Here is a 22069-nt window from a genome sequence, read left to right on the forward strand (position 1 = left end):
ATCCATAAGATGGCAGTCACAGTGGAAGAGAGGGTATGAGGATTAAATCATACCCACACAAGGCGTGGGCTCGGCCCCTGGCACAGATAAATGCTCAGTAAATGGTAGGTGTTACTGCCGAGGAACTGATTCAATTAAAATATTAGAAAATTAACATTTCGGTAGTGAGGAAAAGCTGGTTTAATTTCCTGTTCATGCCATAGAAGAGGAAAGGTTGTTTTTATAATTACCTAATAAAGACTGTGGAAGAAGTGATGGCGCAAATGCAAACTCCTAAGTTTGCCGCGGAACTAACAGAATCACAGATTTTGCAACTTGGGAGAACGGAAGTACCAAACTTAAAATCGAGAGGCAGAAGATGTCCACTGACACAACTGAAATGATTGAAGCCATCATGACTGGAAAAGCAGCAGCTAAAGGTGACAGGGTCCAGGAGCAGGAGCCTGAGCCCGAGAGAACTCCTCCAAGGACCATCTGGGGCCAGCTCAGAGCAGGCTGGGGCTGGCAGCCTCCCCTCTAATGCAGTGGGTCAGGCAACTAGTGCCGCCGCTGTGGGGACGATGTCCGCTAAGCAGAACTGCTGGTGGCCTTACTTTAGATCTTAACATCCTGAACCCGGCCCCAGTGAGGGGCCCTCGGCGGACACAGGCCTCACTTGACTATTTTTCCCTCTGTCTTTCGATGCACCCTCAGACTCTCCCCGTGTCATTCTCATTTTTCTTCCCTAGCTATTACAACCTCTTTCTTGTCGTTCCTTCTCTGGAGCATTTTATCTGGATACCTTTCCATTTTCATTTTCCAGTGTTCTCTCTAGCTTTGGTGGTATTTCCGATAAATTGGAGGGAACTGAATGCAGAAACTAAGAATGCTGCTATCTGTTCGTATATGAAGTTACAGGAAATATAATTTTGTGAGATGTGAGTTGGCCTGAGATGGTAGGGCCATGAATTCATATACAGATAACATTTACAGTGTAAGGAAAATAGACTGAAGTGAGTCTGATTTCTTCTCATTATTAATTAAATTTGGAAGCATTTAGAAAAATTTAAACTTATAAAAGAATAAGATAATTTAGTCTATGTAGGCCTTGATTGGCTTATAATACTATTAATACTGTTATATTATCGGATCATTTGTATTTATTTATAACTCTTTAAGTAGAAGAAAGGATTCATTTTCTGCAATGGAATGTGTTTGGTATTCTCAAGATCTGTTTGTCCATGAGACAGGTCCTTGTGTACCTAATCATTACACTTAGTTCATAATTGCTGACACTAATAAGAAAGGGCCCTTCACATTAATACTAGAAAATGGCAGGAACTGCAGTAACAAATGAGCCAGGGGATAAGAGGGCAGGTCCCCGTGGAGTTGGGCGGAGGGGCCTAACTCTGAAATGCTACTGGCACTTTTGATGTCAGTCCTAGGAATACTGTTTGGTTGTTTTTCTGGCAGCAGCTGGAAATGATTATATTGTTAAGAAAGCAAATAGTGGCCATTTGATTGATGAGCTCAAAGTACACATTAATTTATGTAGTTCTAAGGGCCGAAGGCTCTCTCTCCCAGGTCTCAGGGATGCTTGGAGAAAAACTGCAGCCCTGCCCGGGAAGAGCAGACAAAGCCAGAACCCCGTGCTGTGCAGGGTGCGGGGCTGATAGAGAACCCAGCTGGAATCGTGTCCACGTCCTTCCCAAACTCGGCCAAACCTTAAGAGGAGGGCTGAGACTGAGCAACTGAGGATTCTGAAACATACTTATTTTTAATCACATTTTACTTATTCGATGCTTCATTTTTTTAAGTTTTGTTTTTATTGGAGCAGGTCTGCAGAACATAATGTCACATTCACTGTGGGGAGTTGATGTGCGTACGTGTACCGCATCTTCATTTTTTTAACATGCTCTTTCCCTCTTCTCCCTCTGTCTCTCAGTCCCTTTTCCTTTTGCAAAAGCTCTATCTCCCTGTTTCCTGTTTTTTATCTTTTATTTTGCTCTTCCATTGATTTATACTTTGAGTCTCTCATATAAGAGAAACCATGTCATATTTAAGTTTTTGTATCTGATTTATTTCACTTAACGTCCTTGTCTCAAGTTGCATCCATTCCCCTACCACTGATGCAATTTTATCCTTCTTTATGGCAGAGTAGTATACCGTGGTGTGTAAATACCACATTTTCTTCACCCATTCATCTGCCGGTGGACATACAGGCTGCTTCCAAGATACAGCCATTATGAATGGTGCTACTACAAACACGGATATGCATGGACTACTATAATATGATGTCTCCATGACTTAAAAAGTATAATTCTATCACATTTCCTTACTCCACTGGATGCCTGAGGAGGCAGTTGAACATGCACTGCAGTACCGATCGCTGCACTATGGGCCTGCGGTCCTGTCCACAGTCGGGGTCTCATGCCTGTCACAACCCTCTGCTTCCTCACTCCGCCTGGACCCTGAGCAGCCACCAGCCGCTCAGTAGATCCCGATACTCCATATTAAGCCAAAGTTGCGAGCGTACTCAGCCAGTAAAATGAAAACAAGAATGCTGCATTAACCCAGTCCCGGGAGAGATTTTACAACAAAAGAGACGTAGCAAGAGTAAGGCTCGAGTCCAAGGCTGCTGCACTATTACAGACCTCACGTGACTTCTGCCCACAGGAGGGACAAGGCTCAGTGTTGGAGAGGGAGCCTCAGGGCCCTGGCCTACAGCCTTTGCTTTTCTGTCTGAGCCTCTGTCTTGTCATCAGGGTGTCCCCAACAATGTCCTCTAGGACACTGGCCCCAAGCGTGAGCTGACTGCTGGCCCGTTCTGCTACTGCCAAGGACAGAAAGCCCTCGAGAAACTTCCTGTCTGCCGGAATCTTACAGTCCGGAAAATGAGATTAAAACAGTGATACAGATACCGATGATAAGAAATAAGTGTTAATTACAAGGGTCTAGGGAAGCTTCAAAGGGACGTATTAATTCCATGCACACTTTAGTATACACAATTCTTTCCTTTTTGTAAAATTCATGTATGAGGAGAGGGTTTACGTGGTGCTAGGGACAAAGGCAGTGTCTAGGTTGGCGACAAATGTAGCAGCTGCCCTTTGTGTGTTTTTGGATCCCGTTGTCATCCCACTGTAAGTAAAACCCCTGTCACCATAGCCTTGGGTTCTATTGTTTTATTAACAATATTTATTGAGTGTCATCCATGTGCTGGGTACTTTCAAGATGCTGTGAATACAGGTGGAAGAGGTAAACTTTCTCCCCTCAGAGGTCTGTTCTAACACTCAGGCTCCTCTCCCTGGCAGCCACAGTGGCTGTGAGGTTCACTCTGTCCTCAGAGCATCCCAGAAACACCCCACACCACACACCTGAGGCCTTGCTTCTCTCTGACACGTTACAGAAAATGGTACCAGGATCTGGAATGCCATGTTGCAGGCTTAGGCAAAGTCCTCTGAGTAAGGATCAATGAGACTTCATGGGGTTCATGCCCCAGAAGGGGTGGTGTCTCCGCGACCCTTGCTGACCATTGCTGCCAAATCACCACAGAATAACCAGTACCAAAACAAAACTTTTAGTAGAGAAGGGCCTATAGCTACTTAGCGGAGAGCTGGCTGGTTTATTAGGAAGAGTCATAAATCAGTTGGGAAAAAAAGGTTTTATTGTCAGGCATGCATTATGGAAGAAGTTGAGGATCCTATAAATAATATCTGTCTTCACAATCCAAATATTGACCCTTGAAATCTCTCTACCTGCCATTTAAGATATTGAGGAATAGGAAAGAACTTGTTGAGTATTTTCAGTGCTACCTCCAATTGAAATCTACTCTTGGTAAATGTTGGTGCTGTGGCTTAAGACAAAAAAATGGTAATATGAATGCAAGGCAAAGAGAGGGTCTCCCATTGGGCCAAGGACCAGCCCAGGTGAGAGGTGGGCTAAGGTCAAGCCCGTTAGAGCTCTTTAACTCTCTTCAGCCTTCAGAGGGCCATTGCAGAGGAAGTGTGTTAGGCAAAGAAACATTGGAGTTGCGTCTTGCAAGTCCCTGGCTGTCTCTGAAATTCTGATTTGTGTGTCTCCTTCTCATGTATCAATACAAGTTGCCGTGACACAAATTAGTCAGTGGCCAGACTCACATCTTTACTTTGCATTGCCTTGTAGAAAGCTCCATGCATCCTGGGCTCTTCTGATCCTGTGCTGAGAAGCTGGAGTTCCCAAGGGGGAGAGGTTGTTCAGAGCACACTGAGGACAATGTCCTTGCTTCTGAGGGAGACCTGGAAATACAGAGTTCACAAAGATGTCTCTCACAGTAAATCTGGTTTTCAAAAGGCTGACATTCTCCTGGCAGTAACTGGCAGCACCAGCAGCCAAAAAAGCTCAGCAAGGTACAGCAGGTACAGTGTGCATGCCCAGGACCTAGAGCAGGTCTCCTGAATTCATGAGAACAAATATATTTTATACTGTTACCTTGGAAGACTACCTAACTTGTTTCTGCTAGCCTGGAATGGAAAATATGACTGTCAAATTTGCTTATTCATTTGTCTCATATATTAGAACCTATACTGAGTTCATGTGTATTAGCCAAGTCCTTTGTCAGGGACCAGAGATGCCCATTCCTCATAGGATTCAGGGAGGCAGGCATGGAAAAAGGTAAATTACAATATCATATACTGCATTTAAAAAACACAAAAAGTCACATGATCCCAGCTACTCGGGAGGCTGAAGAAGGAGGATTGCAAATTCAAGGCCAGCCTGGATAACTTAGTGACTTAGCAAGATTGTGTCTTAATATAAAATAAAGCAAAATGGGATGGGATGTATTTTAGTGGTGTGAGTACTTACAAGTATTAGGCCCTAGGTTCAGTGGCCAGTACTGCAAAAAAAAAGAAGAGGACTCTAAGAATACAGAGAAGGCAGTGTGTAGCAGAGTTAGGCAAAGCTCACCAAGCAAGTGTCGCTGTTGGATAATAGGCATCCTAGGATGACTGAGATTTAGCCGGGCAGAGAGTAAATAAGGGTATTCCAGACAGGACTGAATGATATATATCAAGGGTGTGTTTAAAGTACATGCCTACCTTGGAAAATGACACAAAGGTCCGCCTAGGCCAGAACACAGCATGCAGGAGAAGAAAGGGGTAGAGGCCAGAGAGGAAGGTGCAGGGCCTGCTGTGAAGCAAGCTAACAGAGGGAGCTGCACTGGGATCCACCAGAGTTTGGAAGAAGTGATACAGGCGAGACCTGCACTTTAATTAGACTCTGGCAGAAGGATGAAGGAATACTGACTGGAAGGTGGGCTCCAAACACAAAGAACCCAAGGATGGGAGATGAGAGAGCAAGATTCGTGCGTGTTGAGTCAAGAGATGATGGAATGGAGAGGGATTTGGGGACTGCTGATTGAATGAATAAGTCATAATGTTTGCTAGGAAAGGAAAACTGGGAGGGGAATGGAAGAGGAGATAGTGAAATCAAGAAAATAAAGGGGAAAAGAGTGAAGTAATAGTAGAAATCATGGGAAATCCTGCAGAAATGAAGATACGAGGTGACTGAAAGACAGCCCTGGGCTGACAGATAAATAAGGGGGTGTAGGATGCAGGCTCTTCTCATCTCAAATGACGAATATATGGAAACAAAAGTAATGATTTTAGGCTTTTTGCGGTGTTGGGGATCGAAACCAGGGCCTCATGCATGCTAGGCAAGCACTGCCCACTGAGCTACAATCCCCAAACAAAAATAATAATCTGACCTTAGTTTGATTACTCAAGATAACATGCACAACTTTTGTTAAAGATATTAATGTTTTATAAAAGAGATGCTGTAACAAATTATTTTTAAAGCTTCGATATCTGTGGATTCAGCCTTTTTTTCTGTAACCATTTGCAAGTGAAATAGCATAAACTCTAAAGGTTAGTATGCGAAATTATATTCACATATATACTTTTTCAAACCTGCTTCCTGATCTTTGAGAATTTATTCCTCTCCTGTCTTTCTCAACCTTTGTTTAATTTATAGTCCTGGCCAGTCTTTTCCTTCCTTATTTAACAAATTGCCAACATTATCCGTTCTTCAAAACAACTACTCTCCTTTTCATGCCAGCCTTTATTTTCTTATTTTATGAAGATTATTAGTCTTAACTGCATATGTTATCGTGCATTTCAGTCATTATATATTCAGATATTCTCCGTTTAGGGTTTGGCTTCACGTCTCTCCTGGATGCAGGATGTCAGGGAGCATTTCGTAGCCAGCGTGTGCTGAGTCCTATTCTCAGCCAGCCTCATGATACACGTCTTGTCCTGCTTCCAGGAGAGCTGTGGTGGAAGGATCCTTAAAATCTCCAAGCCAGGGACCTATGCTGAGGAAGCCTGCATCATCTGCTTGGCCCTAGGGTCACCCTGATTTCCATGGATCCCCCAGGTGAAGGTTGGCCTAGAAGAAGACCAATGTCAGAGCATAGGAGGACAGAGGATGAGTAGAGCAGTGTCCAAGAATTGGAGGGGGAGAAAAGTGAACTTTGCCCAGAAATTTTAAAACATGCTATTTCAAATTTGTAATATTTGACTCATATCCACAAAATTCCCCCATGCTTTCTCCTAGGGAGTTTTTGTTTTTCCTTTTCTAACCCTTACTTCTGGCGAAGATACCACTCCCCTTTTTTTCTGCTTCCTTGCTGATTTCTGTGCTGTTTCCTGTTACCCCTTGATCTGAGATCATATACTTAGCAACTGTCTTCTTCAGAGATTTTTTTAAATGCTCAGTTTTTCTGAGGCTCCATATTATTGAGACTAGTGCCCCAGTTTTTAAGCATTCAGTGATATAAAACTTCTGAGTTATAATGTTTCATACATGGTAGAAATTACGCCTCTACTGCATTGCTTTATAACTTGAAAACAGTACATTTTAGAAATAATAAACTTGTGCCAGTTACTTAGAGTAAAATAGTGAGCTTCAACATAATGTGAAATAGTAACATAAAAGGGCAAAAAAAGAAATTACAGTAGCAAAAAATACCGCCCCAGAAGACTCTTTCTCCCTGCTAACATTTGAACATTCTTTTCTGTTCTGTTCATGTGTCCATTTCAGTCTGTCGTCAAAGCTGCAAACATACAACCTGCCGGGCCCGGTACTAAGTTCTGGTGTACTGAGTTCTGGTGTTTCAAAGTGACTAATAAACAGTCCCTATATTCCAGGAGATGAGAGCAGGAACACTTAGGATAGTGGGAAGAAAAACGTGCACACAAATAATCTCAATCACATATTCAAAGAAAGCACCTTTGCATCCAAATGATCACAGACAATGCCCACCATATATTAGCAGTTAGCGAATATCTGGATCCTGCTCCATCTCTACCTCCAACCATCCCAAAGCCTCTGCAGACATTAACATTGCGGTGGAAATGTGTGTTCTATTCATTCAGCTAGCAGTTGGTGACCACCGAAAGTATGTCAGACCTTTCCAGCCTGGACTCCAAAGTGAACACAGAAAGGTCTCTGTTAAGGATTTTGGGATTTTGGGGGTGTAGGCAAAGGAGACAAATGCATAAATCATGAATGTTGTGTGATAAGGCTGTAGCACAAAAATGTGCAGAATGAAGTGAGTGCATGAGTGGGGGAGAAATGAATTCAATTCAGCCTGTGATGAAATCGGTCTGTAGAGGGTTTCCTGATAGCTGCATCTGGAGGAGGAAGAGACAGATGAGCTCATCTGAAGGAGACCCCGACCTGAGGAAGGGCTCCTGTGAAAAAGGCCTCTTGCTTCTGAGCAATACTCCTCACCTCCTGGGGATGTGAGGAAGGGCAGAGAGTGCCTGGTGATCTCATCCACACTGGAGTCCATGAATTCTGTGAACTCTTATCACCTGAGTGTTTATAGGAAATAATCTGTGACCATACAGATAGGTGCCGGATATATCCTTGTGCCCAATGTATGAAAAGTCTTTCAAATTTTTAGTGTCTTTTATTTTTTCCCTTATAGAAAGATGAAAAAAATTAGTGAAAATTTTTGAAGTCCAATATTGAGATTATCTCTTTTTTTTGGTACCGGAGATCAAACTCGGGTCTTTGAGCTTGCTAGGCAGGCAGCAGAACCACTGAGCTAAACCCCCAGCCCGAGATTATCTTTTGAAGAAAAATATAAAAACAAAAACAATGAAAATCTCCAGCTCTTCTTCTCCTTTTTTTGCAGGTAGCAGATATCTGGTTAGAATGAACATTATTAACCTGTAGGAATAATGCTGTTAAAGCTTTATATGTTCAACATTTTCTTAAAATATTCACCACAAATGAATAACTTTTGGTACAAGGCAATATTTTGTATTCAGTATAGATTATGCTTTGCTCACCTAATTAAAGTCTACCTACCAGTTTACTAAATTAACAGCATTTAATGTGTCTTGTATTTATAGGATACAAACAAAGAAAAATCATGGTACAGACATAGTACAAATAATGCTTACAGTTTTGATTATTTAAAAATCTATAGAGAAATTTCTTAACATCTACCTAATCTTTCCCCTGCTTATGTGATCTGTGCTAGAAAACACAAAATTTTAAAAACACAGTACTAAAAAAAATAATAATACAATCTTTTTATCTTGAATTTATAGTGCCAGCTTCCAGACATTAAACAGTGTCTGGCACATAGTAGGTTTTTAATAATTGCTTGCTGAATGCATGTTGAATAGAGAAAGCTACAGAGTGCTATTCCAAAGGTAACCACTCCCCCGCTGCTGAAGCAAGCGGTGAGCACCAGCTCACCAGTTGGCAGCCATGTTCACCAGCCATATTGGAAACTTCCTTCATAGTCAGTGTCCACTTCCAGATTTGCTGTTTTCTAAATACTAGTCAGTTTCTTACCCACAGACACTTACCTTTACAAAGTTTTGAAAAATGATCAAAAAACGATTTAGGATCAGAGGAAAGGAAACTACCTTTTCTAAGTTGCTGTCTTTTTCCCCACCTTGGTTTTTGTGTGAACACAGCATTCATGCAACTGATAGTAATAATTCCTTCATGTGTTCTTGACACATCACTCTCTAAAGTCAGCTGTTCGAGAAAGGGTGCTTATTTGGATTTTAACAGATTAATAAGAGTAATTTGGGGTTTTTCACAAGAGGATTTGAATTTTCAGCTGTACAGTAGAAAGACACAGAAAAGGAAAGATGGTGAAAATATATAATCTTGAGGACTGAGATGGTAGACACGCCAAAGTTAGAAGCTTTCATCTGGAGTGGTGGTTCTCTGAGAAAAAAAAGCTAGATTTTACTTCAATAGCATTCATATCAAATATATAGCTTCATATAAGTGAAAAAGTCAAACAATTTAGTTGCTTCTCCTCAAATAATTTGTTAAAAAGAAAAAATTAATAATGAAAGAAATTAATGAAAAAAGAAAAGCCAGTGTATCCAAGGTAGAAGAAAGAGATTTTGTAGTTGATAACATAATGCTTACTACAGGAAAAAGAGAGCTCCATGTGGTATTCTTTTTCATTTATATTCCCTACAGTAACAAAATAGAATCTGTTCCCCTACATTTATTTCATTAGAATTTTTGAAGCACCTGTCACCTATCACCATCAGTTTATACATATTTCAAGTTTTTCCGATGCACAAATGTAATAACGCAGGTCCATCTGTCCACATGTCTGTAGGAGAGATTCCGCGTGGTTTTTGGATTACCTATCTGGACTCCTTCTCCCATTTATTGTTGCGAGTAAGTCACCGTCTGTCAATCTAATTACTACCCTAAGAGTGGCTGTTCCCAGCTCAGTGTATGACAATTGCTATTTTATAAGTGTACCTAAGAAGCCACTGCAGCCGATTGATCTAGCCCAGAAGTGTCACCCTCAAGTGGCAGTCTGTCTTCAGTTTACCAGCTCACTCAAGACTAAGAGTTCTCTGAGGAGAGTTCTGTAGAAACAGAGCAAGAGAAGCTGGTGGTTTGGGTAGATTTCTTGCCTTATCTTGACATACAGAATAAATATTTTTAAAACATAGTTGAAAGGCATTTAAAATATCTACACGCCCGGACACACACACACACACACACACACACACACGGGTGATCAAAATGAAGAGTGAATGTTTAAATTTTTTCAATTTATCATAGTGAAAGACCCATTGCCATTAATCCCCCTCAAAATATTCGTGCTCAGGGGCTGGGGATTTAGCTCAGTGGTTCCGCTGCCTGACTCGCAAGTGCAAGGACCTGAGTTCGGTCCCCGGTACAAAAAAAGAAAAGAAACAAAATATTCTTGTTCAAACACACTTGTACCATCATTTTTGGCACTGTAGCAAGCACTTCTGGCAGTCCTCTTTCCTGGGTGTTGTTATGAGTATGATCAAAATTTCAGTGAGTGCTGCTCCCCAGCGCTGTCCAGCAGAAAGGGAACTCATAAAAACACTACGGTGTGCCCTCATCAACCTTCCTGACCGGATCTGGTACCGTGTTACTTCCGGTTCTTCCACCAAGCCAAAATGACCATGAGAGATAAACATTTTGAATGGATTCAGGACACAGACGTAGCCGGGATGGTGCAATTAGAGACACTCACCAAGGAGGACTTCTGGGACTGCTTCAGAGAGTGGCAAGAATGATGGGATGAGTGCATTTGAAGAGGGGGATAATGGCAATGTCATTCCTTTTAAACTTAAACATTCATCTTATTTTTAGATCATACTTAGATATATATACCCAGGACCTCTAGCTGGTATAATAGAATAACAATTTAAGTGCTTATATGACCAGACCGATGACATTTGTAAAGGATCAGAAAAGCTTTCAAAAGCCAATGGCAGAGATTTTGATTTTGCTAGAAAAAGCCCTGCAGGAATAATGCTTATTTATCCATTTAGTAAGCCCTTTAGTTCATATCGACTATTCATCACTGTGAATAGACAGACTTGGCTGAATCTAACCGTAATTCCTTTGTCATCATTAACAGCTGTAGATTTTTAATATAATAAAGACAAAACTGCTCTTCTAGTTCTACATTCATGCTATGATATTCAAGTTTGTGCCATCCTTTCCATTTTCAGAGCTTTATAATTCCGCCATAATCATTTGTTCTTGGCAGAAATGTGTTATACAAGCACTCAGCTGAGGATAATATTTTTGAACAATTTTTTCAGTGTTCTGGTTATGTGATTATGGGAATTTGGAACTCATTATTAATTTGCTCTTGGGTTTTGTGTTTGTATATCTCAAAAAGCCCCTTTTAAAGTAACACAGTTTAACTCAAATCATTATTTAAATACCAGTGATATTTATTACAAGATAATATTGTCAGAAGAAGAATTTATTGGGAGAAAATGAGCTGCTACTTTTTTCCCTCATCATTACCACTTCCTTTGCGACTCTGTACTATCAGCTTTGTTTGCTGAGCAGTTTATGTAATTCTTCAGGTACAAAGTGAATTGTTGATCTGACTGGCTTTTTAATTCATGAACTATTTCTTTGTCTACTACACATCTTCACTCTTGTCTAAAATCTGATGCATAAAAATATCAATATTTTACCCTTTTATTCATACTTAACTTTTTCCACAGCCTAATTTTTTAAAAATTTTGCTTCATGTAGTCCAGTATTCCGTCCAGCACTGCAGTTGGATATGATTGGGAGAGATCTAGTGTGTGTGCTACAGGTCATGAGTCTGAGGAAGCTTGGACAGAGAAAGGGCGTCCCGAATTGTCCCCAGCTCATGTCATGGCTCACCATGCTGGCTCGAGGTCCGGCATAACATGTCTCTAAACTTTTCATAAAAGACTTGTGAGAGATAATGAGTTAATATTTGTAGAGCTCTTTCAATAAAATGTAATTGATGTTTGAATTTTTATAAACCAAACACAATATCTACCCCCCAAAAGCTTTGTAGGAATATTTAGCACGCATGTGTGTGCCAGATGGATTGTAATGACAGTTGATAGGCCTCTCCTAACCCTTGCGTTCTGTTGTCAGAAATCTGCATATCAAAACAAGTACCGTTTTTACAATAAGATTTATTGAATAAAAGAGTTGGTGCACACTGAAAAATCGACTGTCTATGGTGACTCGAAATTAGCATTATATAAGACTTTAAATAAAAATATCTTTCGTCTGATAGAAACATAAGTAGATAACCTTTGAAATACCTATCTATACACACGTATATGTAATATATGTATATATATTTCCTGATCTTACCTAATTTTTTTACACAAGTGAATTCTTATGATGAATATCTGGAATATGATGCAAGACACTCAGAAATTTTTCTCAGCAGCTCAAGGATCTGTAGAAGTCAAAGCAGAAACACATGTGATAACATGACAAATAGCTGTCACCCAGAGGAGTGCTCTTGTGTGTGTGATAATGCTAACAAAAGAGCTGACAATATATGAAGTTAAATTAGAAAATGTGATTGTTACTCTAAGGTATTATGATGTCCCTTATATATTATTGTAGGAACCTTCTATGACTTCTTATTCTGGACCAAAAATGATGACTGTACCATAAAGAAGGATGAAATCATGTCATTTTCAGAAAACCAGATGGCTCTTGAGACTATAAACGTTAAGTCAAATAAGTCAGACACGGAAAGCTAAATAATACTTGATTTCTTTTACATGAGAAACCCAAAATCTAAATAAGTTTTAGAAGTGAAATAAAGGAGAGAGAGATAGTGGGAACAAGGGCACAGACATTTTGGAGATGGAGAATGGCTGGGAAAGGGAAAGGGAAAGGGAGGGAGGGAGGAAAGGGATTAAAATGACCAAGACAGGACATACACCAGTTCTCCAAAAGGAATGCAACTCTCATGTCTTGAAAACTTTCATGAAAATGATGGCTGTAGCTCCATTATAGGGGGACAGGTGGCCCCACCAATTATGAATTCCTCAAGATTGTAAATGTATATTTCGTCGTCTTGTGTCAAAATATTCATTTTAATATTCAAACATTTTACCACATAATAAGCTGTAACCATATGTTTATTTGTTATATTATACTGCGATAACATTAATAAATATTTACAGACCCATGGTGTATCTTCGATGCATTCGATTTTCAGTAAAAACCTTTGATGACTCAGAAATTAATTTTAAGTAATATTACTTTTGTTTCACATTGGTAAGAGCCAAGGAGTTTTAAATTTTGAAGACAGACACTCCCTTTTAAACTCCTGTTGTTTTATTTATTTTCTCCAATTGCATGAATGAAAGAGGGAGTGTTATCTCAGCTTTCAGTTCCTTGGCTTTGTGTTGCAGCTTTTTCATTATTTGTATATGAATTCCATCTTTAATAAAGATGAACTTTGCTGAACTTGCTATTAATGAGAAACCCATAGCTCCACATCTCTTTGTAGCCAATTTTGATAGTACCAGGAAAATTAAGAAACGTTGCTCATCTATTAACAATTATCATGGCAAGCTGTGTGATTAATCAGAAGTTTTATGATCTCTAAAAACATAACATTATCTCTGCAGATCGCATTGTGTATCATTAAGTTGACAACCAACCATCAACTTGAAAAAAAATAGTAAAACTCAGAACCTTTGACTCATACTTTTTCCAACTGTTACAATGTTCTCTTGGTATTTATCCTTCTGTGACAGCTGAGCCTAGACCAGACCTACAGCCGGGAGACAGGAGCTTCAAGAGAAGGCACTGACTTTTCACTTTCATGTATGGGGAGACAGTCTCGTTGATCCCTGCTCAGGCGAAACCCAGAGGATTTAGCGGGCTTGGTGGTTACTGACTCGGCCACCTCTGGGGTGGTATTCTGGGGCTGCTTTACTCAGCTCAGGATAATGAAGCCCAGAGTCAGTTGTTTTGACTTTTCTTCCAGCCTATATTTAGGAAGATAACGTCTCAGTATTACAAGTTTCAGGATAGATTTTCACACTCATTGCACTCTGACAAACAAAAGTTACTCTCCAAGTGAGCGTGGTGTCTGAGCCTTCTCCATCAGTGCCTACTGGCAATACCAGCAAGGTTCTCTTACGCCCTTCTGCTGCCAAGAGCAGTAGCACGGGGTAGGGATGTGGACAGGACATCGTTAGTGCCACCCATAGTGTTCCATTGTGTCCCCAATGTTGCTGTTTCTGTCATCATCTCAGATTCTGAAATCATTGTGCAACATCCTAACTTCACATTTTTCTGTGGGAAAAAAAGAATACTGTAATTTGCCAGCCCTCTCTGTATCCTGCTGTGATTGTTTGTCACTCGGCATTTCTTGAAGTACTTAAGAATTCCATATGGAAGAACTTGGGTCCTTAGGGTCTCTTTCCCTTTGACGAGTTTAGTTGCAAAAGGGGTTTCCCTGTTGTTTTTTTAAGCGGGTGATGAGCGGTTTGTGGAAACAGCTGTGGGTTTCTACCTGTGATTTCTTTTCCCCGGTGTAATGCATCACATGTGTGATAACCTGGAACACTGGACTGTGTGATCTTCTGTAACAGCCCTGAATGTCTCTTACAGCCTCTGTCTAGGCTTGAACTCTCCAAATTATGTGTTTCAGACGTTGAGAAAGAAGGGCCTTAATGGCTGTGACAGCCCAGATCCCGATGCGGACGATTCAGTAGGTCACAGCCCTGAGTCTGAGGACAAGTACAGGAAAATTAACGAAGATATTGATCTAATGATCAGCAGGCAAAGACTGTGTGTAAGTACTCGGAACGCCCTTCCTTTTTTTTACTCTTGATATTTCTCTGAACCTGGCAGGCATTGAACAAGAAAGAAAACAAAGGTTGTGAAAGCCCAGATCCAGACTTCTCTTATGCACTCACCCCACGCACTGAAGAAAAATACAAAAAAATTAATGAAGAATTTGATAATATGATCAAGAGTCATAAAATTCCTGTAAGTACCAAAGGTAGATGGCTGGCCTGCTGATAACCGCTGCAGTAACCTCCCTTAACCTCCTCAGTGATGGCTTGCTCTAAGAAGCAGAGGACAGGCAACAAACACATCAGACAGAGCCATCTCCTCCTGCCGGCTGTGCATCTAAAAAGCCAGCCTTATGGGAGGCTGCATTTATGTAATCTCCAAGAGTTGCCATCGAGAAGTTCGTTCTGAGGTAGAGCAGTTTGCAGGAGGAAGAGAAAGATCAGAGTGACACACCCTGAGTTTACACAATCCTTGAAACACACAGTTCACACAAATCACAATGCACTAGTAAAACTCCAGAGCAGAAACGCCTTCCAAGCAAGTGAGAAGATCTGCTATAAACTACACATTGTGTGCTGTGCCAGGATTCCCCTAGTAGAACTGAAATTCTCTCATGTAAACTGAGGATCGGCACCTCAAGAAAAGCAGAATTCTGAATAAAACCTCAGGCTCTCTCCCTGTACACAAACCTCAACTGCAGCACTGAAGGGTTAAAGCTAATGCTCACTGCAGGGAGCAGACTGCATGAAACATAATGGTAAGAGGTCAACGTTTGTGTGCCGGGGTGATATTAAAGCTTTCTCAGAATATTATTCGCTTTGCCTACACCAACATTTTCCATGCTTTAACATTTGGCTAAATTTTGTCTTAACCAAGTCACAAAATTTCTAACAAATCATTTGCCTGGCCAGATATTTAAGAGAAGTAACTCCGCATGTGTTATTTTGTTTGCCCCCATGTATGGGGGAAAGTATATATTTTTATTATATTCTGCCATGGATCAAACAATGTTAATTTTATGGGATAGAGGGATGAAACTCAAAGCTCATATGCTTTCTGAATAACTAATATTAGCATCCAAACCCTAATTGTCCACAAACTCCTCAGTCAGTTATGAATTCCTTTTCAAAATAGTACAGTGTTTTGGTAAGTTAGCAAAACCACCAAATATGAAGATTGAGAGCTCCTTGGTAGTGAAAATTTGCTTTGTTAATTATACTTTGTAGATATTTGGAGACAAAAGCTGTAGGCCCAACCTATGACTGCATTCACAAGGTGAATTAATGCTTTCCCATAGTAGGTGCACACTCAAACTTCGTTGAATTAAGTGGAACCCTGTAAAATTTATCTATAAAATGTATGCAAATTTAATTTTCTATCCTCATAGATACATGTCATGTTCTTTTGTTAAATGAAATAATGTCAGTGGCACAGCTTTTGTTGAATCAGAATTATTAATACACTGCATTATGAAGGAAAGCTCTGTGCTATAAATTCTTAAAGGTTTCATAAAACTGAGCACCATATGCAGCACATTCACACTTTATCCGAGGAACTTTTTCTTCTCATGGAGCACCACGCATGCTTCTTAACAACACTCAAAACCCTTAAACGACACAATAGCCATTGGGATTTTATCTTGCCCATAAGAAGGGAAGAAATAGCTGCTTTCAACTAATTTTTAATTCTTATGGTCTCGATTTCTTTTGCTGTATAACATGCTAGTTTGGAATTGCTGTGTACAGAGGTTTGTGAGTGTAGAATTCTAAGGCAAAGTACATGAGCTGTCTCTGATAAGAGAAATCCCCTGCACAATTAAAGAAAGCAAATATGTGCAATACTGCTCTTCACTGTCAGGTGATCCTGGCTGTGGAAGAGATTTCACCTCCAGACTTCCAGAGGGATGGACATTGGCTCATTTCTCCTATCTCTTATGGGGCAGAGGCAGTGTGATGTGCACCCGGATACCTTCTCAGTATTTCACCCTGTCATGTAAAGAGTTCCAAATCAAGATACATGATTTCCTAAGAGGTACCGTGGTGTGCAGCAGGGGCTGAGAAACCACATGAAAGTTGCGAGGCAGAGCTGCGAGAAGGAGCCACACCTCTGCTGGCCGGGCCACAGTCTCCCGTGTCTCCGTGATGAAAAGCCGAGTTTTGGCACCTGGCTCTCCGCCGCGGCAAGTCCGTTCTGTTGAAAGTCTCCACAGCTGCTAAAACATTTACACCAGGGCAAGGACACTCTGGCCCTTGTGTGTGGAGAGTGTCTCTGCCTCGTTAAAAACATTACAAGACTGCTTTTCTATTTCAAAGACCCAGTTTGAAGAGTTTCCCTTTTAAAATAGAAAATTTAATATAGCAGTCACCTGTTGGAGTAGTATAATTTATGCCCATATTCCTCAATTACATGAAATAATTCATGGGTGATTTGGAATCTTGTCAGCCAGCATTCCCTCATGCCGGGTTTGCCCCCGTTCATGCTGGGCTTCACAGCAAGCAAAAACAGTTCCGTTTGAGGAACCAGGAATTAGGAAATGGGCTGAATGAGGCAGAGGCAGATGCAAGATTGGTTAAAGTGAAAGAGAGGGGAGGAAGTGGAAGAAAATCTGTATGTTCTTCAGGATGATAGACTGAAGAGAAACTGTGCCATGCCTGGGTTCAAGAGGGGAGCGGAAATGCAAAGCACTTGAGATTGTTTATAGGCAGAGCAGGAATGCTTGAGAAAAAGACAAAGTTTGAACATACAGGTCTGGTGGGGAGAAAATGGCAAAACTCCTCAAAAGAGAGGAGGGAATGGACAGAGGAGGCGGGAATCTGAGCAGCGTGGAGAGGAAACCAGCTGGAGTGGGAGGGAAGTAGATGAACGAGGCTGGGAGGCTCGTGATGGGCTGTATCGGGCCTTTGGGGATGCAGAGGGAATGATCCGGAGAGGGACTGAGGCTGGAGCAAGGGTGAGCAAGCAGATCTTTCAGGTGTCTGGGAGCCGTGAAGAAATTTAGACCTCAGTAGTTGGTAATCACTAGGCATCGGAACTGTGTGACTTTTCTCCTCTGCTAGGGTTCTACCACCTGGTAGTAGTTGTTCACTGTCTAAGGGGATCATGAGTGGCAAATTCTAAAAAAAAGAAAGAGAGTGATTCCATTCAGTTATTCACATTAAATAAAAGAGGCCCCGTTAGCTAAATATTGTATTAAAACATATTTTTTGATTTGTGCTGGACTTTCCTTTGTGGTAAATTTGGGAAAACAGTTGGTGCTGAACAAGAGTCAAAATACTCTTCAGATTACAATGGGATACTCCAGTGACCATGATTCACTTTGGTGAGAGGGACAAGTAAAAGCTTTTGAACTATGATACGTGTGCCTGTCCAACCCAGGACACCAGCATCGCCCTGTCCTTGGGCTTTGCTTGGTTCAGGGCTCCTCTGTCACAGGCTTGAAATTCCTAATTTTTTTTCAAACAAGAGGCCCAGCCCTTTTCATTTGGAGCTGGGCCCTGCAGATTATACAGTGAATCCTGCCTACAGCATTTTATTTAATCCCCTCCCATTCTCCCTTCCTGACGAGTATTCTTAAAATTTGGGGCTTGGCCTTGAAATCTCTGCAAGTGTAGAACTTTAAACCATTTCTTGGTTTTCCTTTTCTATACAAAACTTCTTAAGCATAAGATGTTTTTAAGTTTCCTAATTTTGAAAATCAAAAAGAAAAAGAATAATGCCAAGTTCTCGGGCACATTTGCCTGCTACTACATCCCTTGCATTCTCCCAGTCTGTTTTTTGTGGATGCACCGTGCCTCAGATAAGGAGATGGAGACTGTGGAGACTGAATATGCTCCCAGGTTAAGGGGCAGTTATTTCACAGCCTGGGCTGCAACTGAGATTTCCCATAGAAAGGCTGATGTTCCTACTGATTTTCGAAAATGTCTTTTCAGTGTGGTCCTTTTTAAGCTTATTCTAAGCTACTTTCCAAGAGAGTGGTCAAGGCAGGCTTCCCTGAGAAGGCGCAGTTCTGAGCAGTGATTCAGAGGAAGTGATGAAGGTCACCATGGCAGTGAGTCAAGAATAAGGAAGGAAGGGACGGGGTGACAGAGATGAGATCACACGGAGGCTGGTAAAAACCAGAACTTACAGGGGCACGTGGGCCATCAGAAGAAGTTGGGTTTTTACTCTGAATGAGATGAGAGCTCTCCTGGAGTTTTGAGCAAAGCTGTGGCACCATCTGATTTAGGCTCTTAAAACAGTAGGCTGATTGTTAGGTTGAAAATAAAAAGAGAACAAGGGCAGGGGCAGGTACAATTCGAAGGCCGTGGCTGCAGTGATCCGGGTGGAAGATGATGGTACCAGAAGCAGGATGTTGTCGAGCCGCCCGATCATTGTGAAACTCAGAGACAGCAGATTCCCAAAATGCTCCCACGCCTGAAGTGTACTGTCTTCTCAGCCTAGAGTACTACTGCTATGACCCAGAGTACTGGCAAAAACACAGGTAGCAAACTCAACAAGGCTAACGGGAGAAAGCGTGTTAAGAGCTCATTAAAAGGGTTGTGTAGAGATGGGTAGAGTAAAAGGAAGTCTGAGACAGTAGTGAAGTATACCGGGGCTTGCAAACTAGAAGCTGCTGTGAGCTTTAGGCCTAAAGAAACAAGCGGGGGGGAGAAATTATCAGAGCACAGCAAGACCCGTGCCTGTAGGAGACAGTGACCTGAAAGACGCTTGGCCTTCGTGGGAGGAATGCAGTTTCTGCCAGCACAGCTGTAGCCCAGCACGGGGGATGCAGCTGCAGAAAAGCAAGTCCCTGACCTCGCCTCTTGACTATGTGGGCTGCTGCTGGTGCCACTGGCCAACCTGAAGGCAGAGGTCAGGAGCCTGCTAGTACCGTCTGGGGGTGTCCTCCTGCACCCAGAGTGAAGGGGACGAAGAGTCATTTGGAGGGTCCCACGGAGGACACCCAGACATTGCTTCACCATGTTTACCTAGATATGCAACAGCCATTCTTAGTAGACCTTTAGTGAAGAATATGGTACTGGACCCAGTCTACGGACACTTACTTGGTAGTGTACACCAGCTTTTCTTGTAAGGAAATTTGGAGATACAGTCATGCTTTGTCTTCTTAACAAACATACTCCACTGTGTCATGGTGCTCATCCAAAAATTCTTTTGTTATCCTGTTCCCATGAGTGACCTAGAAGAGAATGTCTGTATTAATATATCACTCACACACTTTCTAGACATATAAGATGAAAACATTTTCTCTTATCAGTACCAGTATTTACAGAACATGGAAGAAAAGATAAATAGGAAAAGAAGAATACAGGAGCCCAAACATAAACAGAACAGTACTTGAATCATCACCAGTGTAGATACAGAGGAACCACATGACATGATAAAAGATGCAGGCCAGCCAATCAGCCAGTCACAGGTAGTTGATGTCAGAACTAAAGAACAAAAAAATGGTGAAGAATAATCACTTCTCAGCCTTTTGGGTAAGATCAAGTGTGAAAAATAGTACAGAATAAAACAACATCAAACCAACTAAGCCATATGTACACAGGCATTTGAACTTTCACCATGGTTGAGAAGCCTTGAAGGTATGAAAATCCTGTGAGTGTGTGTGTAGTTTTACATTTAAAATGCTGTATGCTGTGATACTGTGAGTCTCCTGTCAATACATTCAGACAGTATTTTCATTTATAATGCTAGGGGGAAGAGAAAGAGAGGGAGAAGGAGAGGGGGAGAGAGGTGTTTACAACCAGTTAGCACAAGGAGAAACATAGTTTTGGTTAAGTTGTCAAAATAATACTCCCAGAAATCATTAACAGGGACCTGAATTACTGTAGACATCCACACAGTTTCAGTTCACTGAATATTGGCCAACTATCTCACTTGAGATACAGATCTTGCCTTTCTTTTATGTTAGTACATATATACAAAATGTGAAGTGCAGTATATTTTCTGAGCCATCACTTTAAAATGTGAGTTATTGAATGATATGTGCTCTTTTGGAACCTGTGTCTTCAAATGCCTATTATCATTAAAGTTACTTTTAAGAGACAGACTTTTAAAAATAATAATTAAACTATATGTGCTATTCACATGCCTGGAGATGATTTTGTATCATTAAACTTCTGCATAAATATGCTTCAATAAGCAATTAAGCCAAAGGATCTGGTTTGCATTTTAATCCTCCTTTTTCAGTGTGAAGTCATCACAATCATGAACCTTTGATCTTGCAGTCATTTCTGGCACCAGATTCAGATATCACAAATGCACAATTATTACTTAATAGAATGGAATTCAGAGACAATGGAGACTGATGAAATGGGGCTTTGTTTGAAACAAAAGTGAAACCTTTCTAATAGTTGCAAAGAAAGAGTTCCAAGCCCATTAAAGAAATCAATTTATGATCCAAGCATTTTGAGAGCTCTTTTTAATGGTCTTCTACATACCAAGCAGTTTGAAATTTGGAAATTTTCTTTTACCTATATTTTGGGGGCGGGTTTCCTGTTTTGGCAGGCTGTTCCACCTCCCAACTTTGAGATGCCAGTCTCCATCCCAGTGTCCAGCCACAACAGTCTGGTGTACAGCAACCCTGTGAGCTCACTGGGGAACCCCAACCTTCTGCCTCTGGCCCACCCGTCTCTGCAGAGAAACAGTATGTCTCCGGGCGTCACACATCGGCCTCCGAGTGCGGGCAACACAGGTATGAACCCGGGGGGACGCTGCTTATGCACCATGGGAAAGAGAGAAACCTTTCTGGCCAAAGCCAAGGCTGTTTTATCCATGAGATTTGGTATCCAATTTAATTTCCTTCATTGCTTAACATCCACCCACTGTTAGGACTTTTCTGTAATAAAGCCTAAATCCTTTAGCATATGTTTCAAAATCTTTCATAATCTTTTCAGACTGTAACTTATCTCCTCCTGTAGCTATGTTTTAACCACATACTTTTTCAAACAAGATGACAGATATCCTCTCTACATACTTTGGCTTCTGCTCTTAAAATGCTGTTTTCCTTCTTCCTCCTACCAAATACCACCTTTCCCCCTGTGTTCTCTGATAGCATTTGTCCCATTTAGTTATTTGTTATTGTGATCAATTCTTATTTATTTATACAATAACCTATCCCAAAAGGATTGAAGGTGGAAGGGAAATAGGATAACATAATTTTGTAAGTGTGAAATAAAATCAAAGCTGACTCAGAAATGAAGGGCACATTATAAACCCATGTACACATGGCACAAATCTATCTCTACGTTTCTAACAGGCCTTTATTACTGTTCACTTTACACTGTACTAGAAAAATAAAATTATTGCTCAGAAAAAGTCCAACCGTACTTAGTACTCAGATCAAGCTAAATACATTGTGATACACTGCGTTGAATGTGTGTCTGCTTCTTCAGTGTATTTAGAGAATCTTGGAGGGAAGAATGCCCTCTTGATTTGCCAGGCTCACAATGGGAAC

The 22069-nt window shown here is 41.1% G+C and overlaps 1 protein-coding gene across 34 annotated transcripts in view; it reads left to right on the forward strand.

Annotated features, from left to right (window-relative positions):
• Positions 1-22069, forward strand: part of Mef2c (myocyte enhancer factor 2C) — a 162328-nt gene that overhangs the window by 109554 nt on the left and 30705 nt on the right. For 29 of the 34 annotated variants that reach the window (XM_087180975.1, XM_021255751.2, XM_087180974.1 and 26 more), the window contains 2 exons: positions 14465-14608; positions 21121-21307. In XM_087180975.1, the coding sequence (XP_087037101.1) occupies positions 14465-14608; positions 21121-21307 (331 nt within the window). Of the gene's footprint in view, positions 1-14464; positions 14609-14667; positions 14806-21120; positions 21308-22069 lie in introns of all 34 variants that reach the window. The other 5 variants (XM_087180971.1, XM_087180972.1, XM_021255756.2 and 2 more) reach the window with 1 other exon arrangement.

This window comes from Heterocephalus glaber, unplaced genomic scaffold (assembly GCF_053883595.1).
Source record: "Heterocephalus glaber isolate CG9 unplaced genomic scaffold, H.glaber_assembly_v1.0 deba00001465, whole genome shotgun sequence".
Taxonomy (NCBI): Eukaryota; Metazoa; Chordata; class Mammalia; order Rodentia; family Bathyergidae; genus Heterocephalus; species Heterocephalus glaber.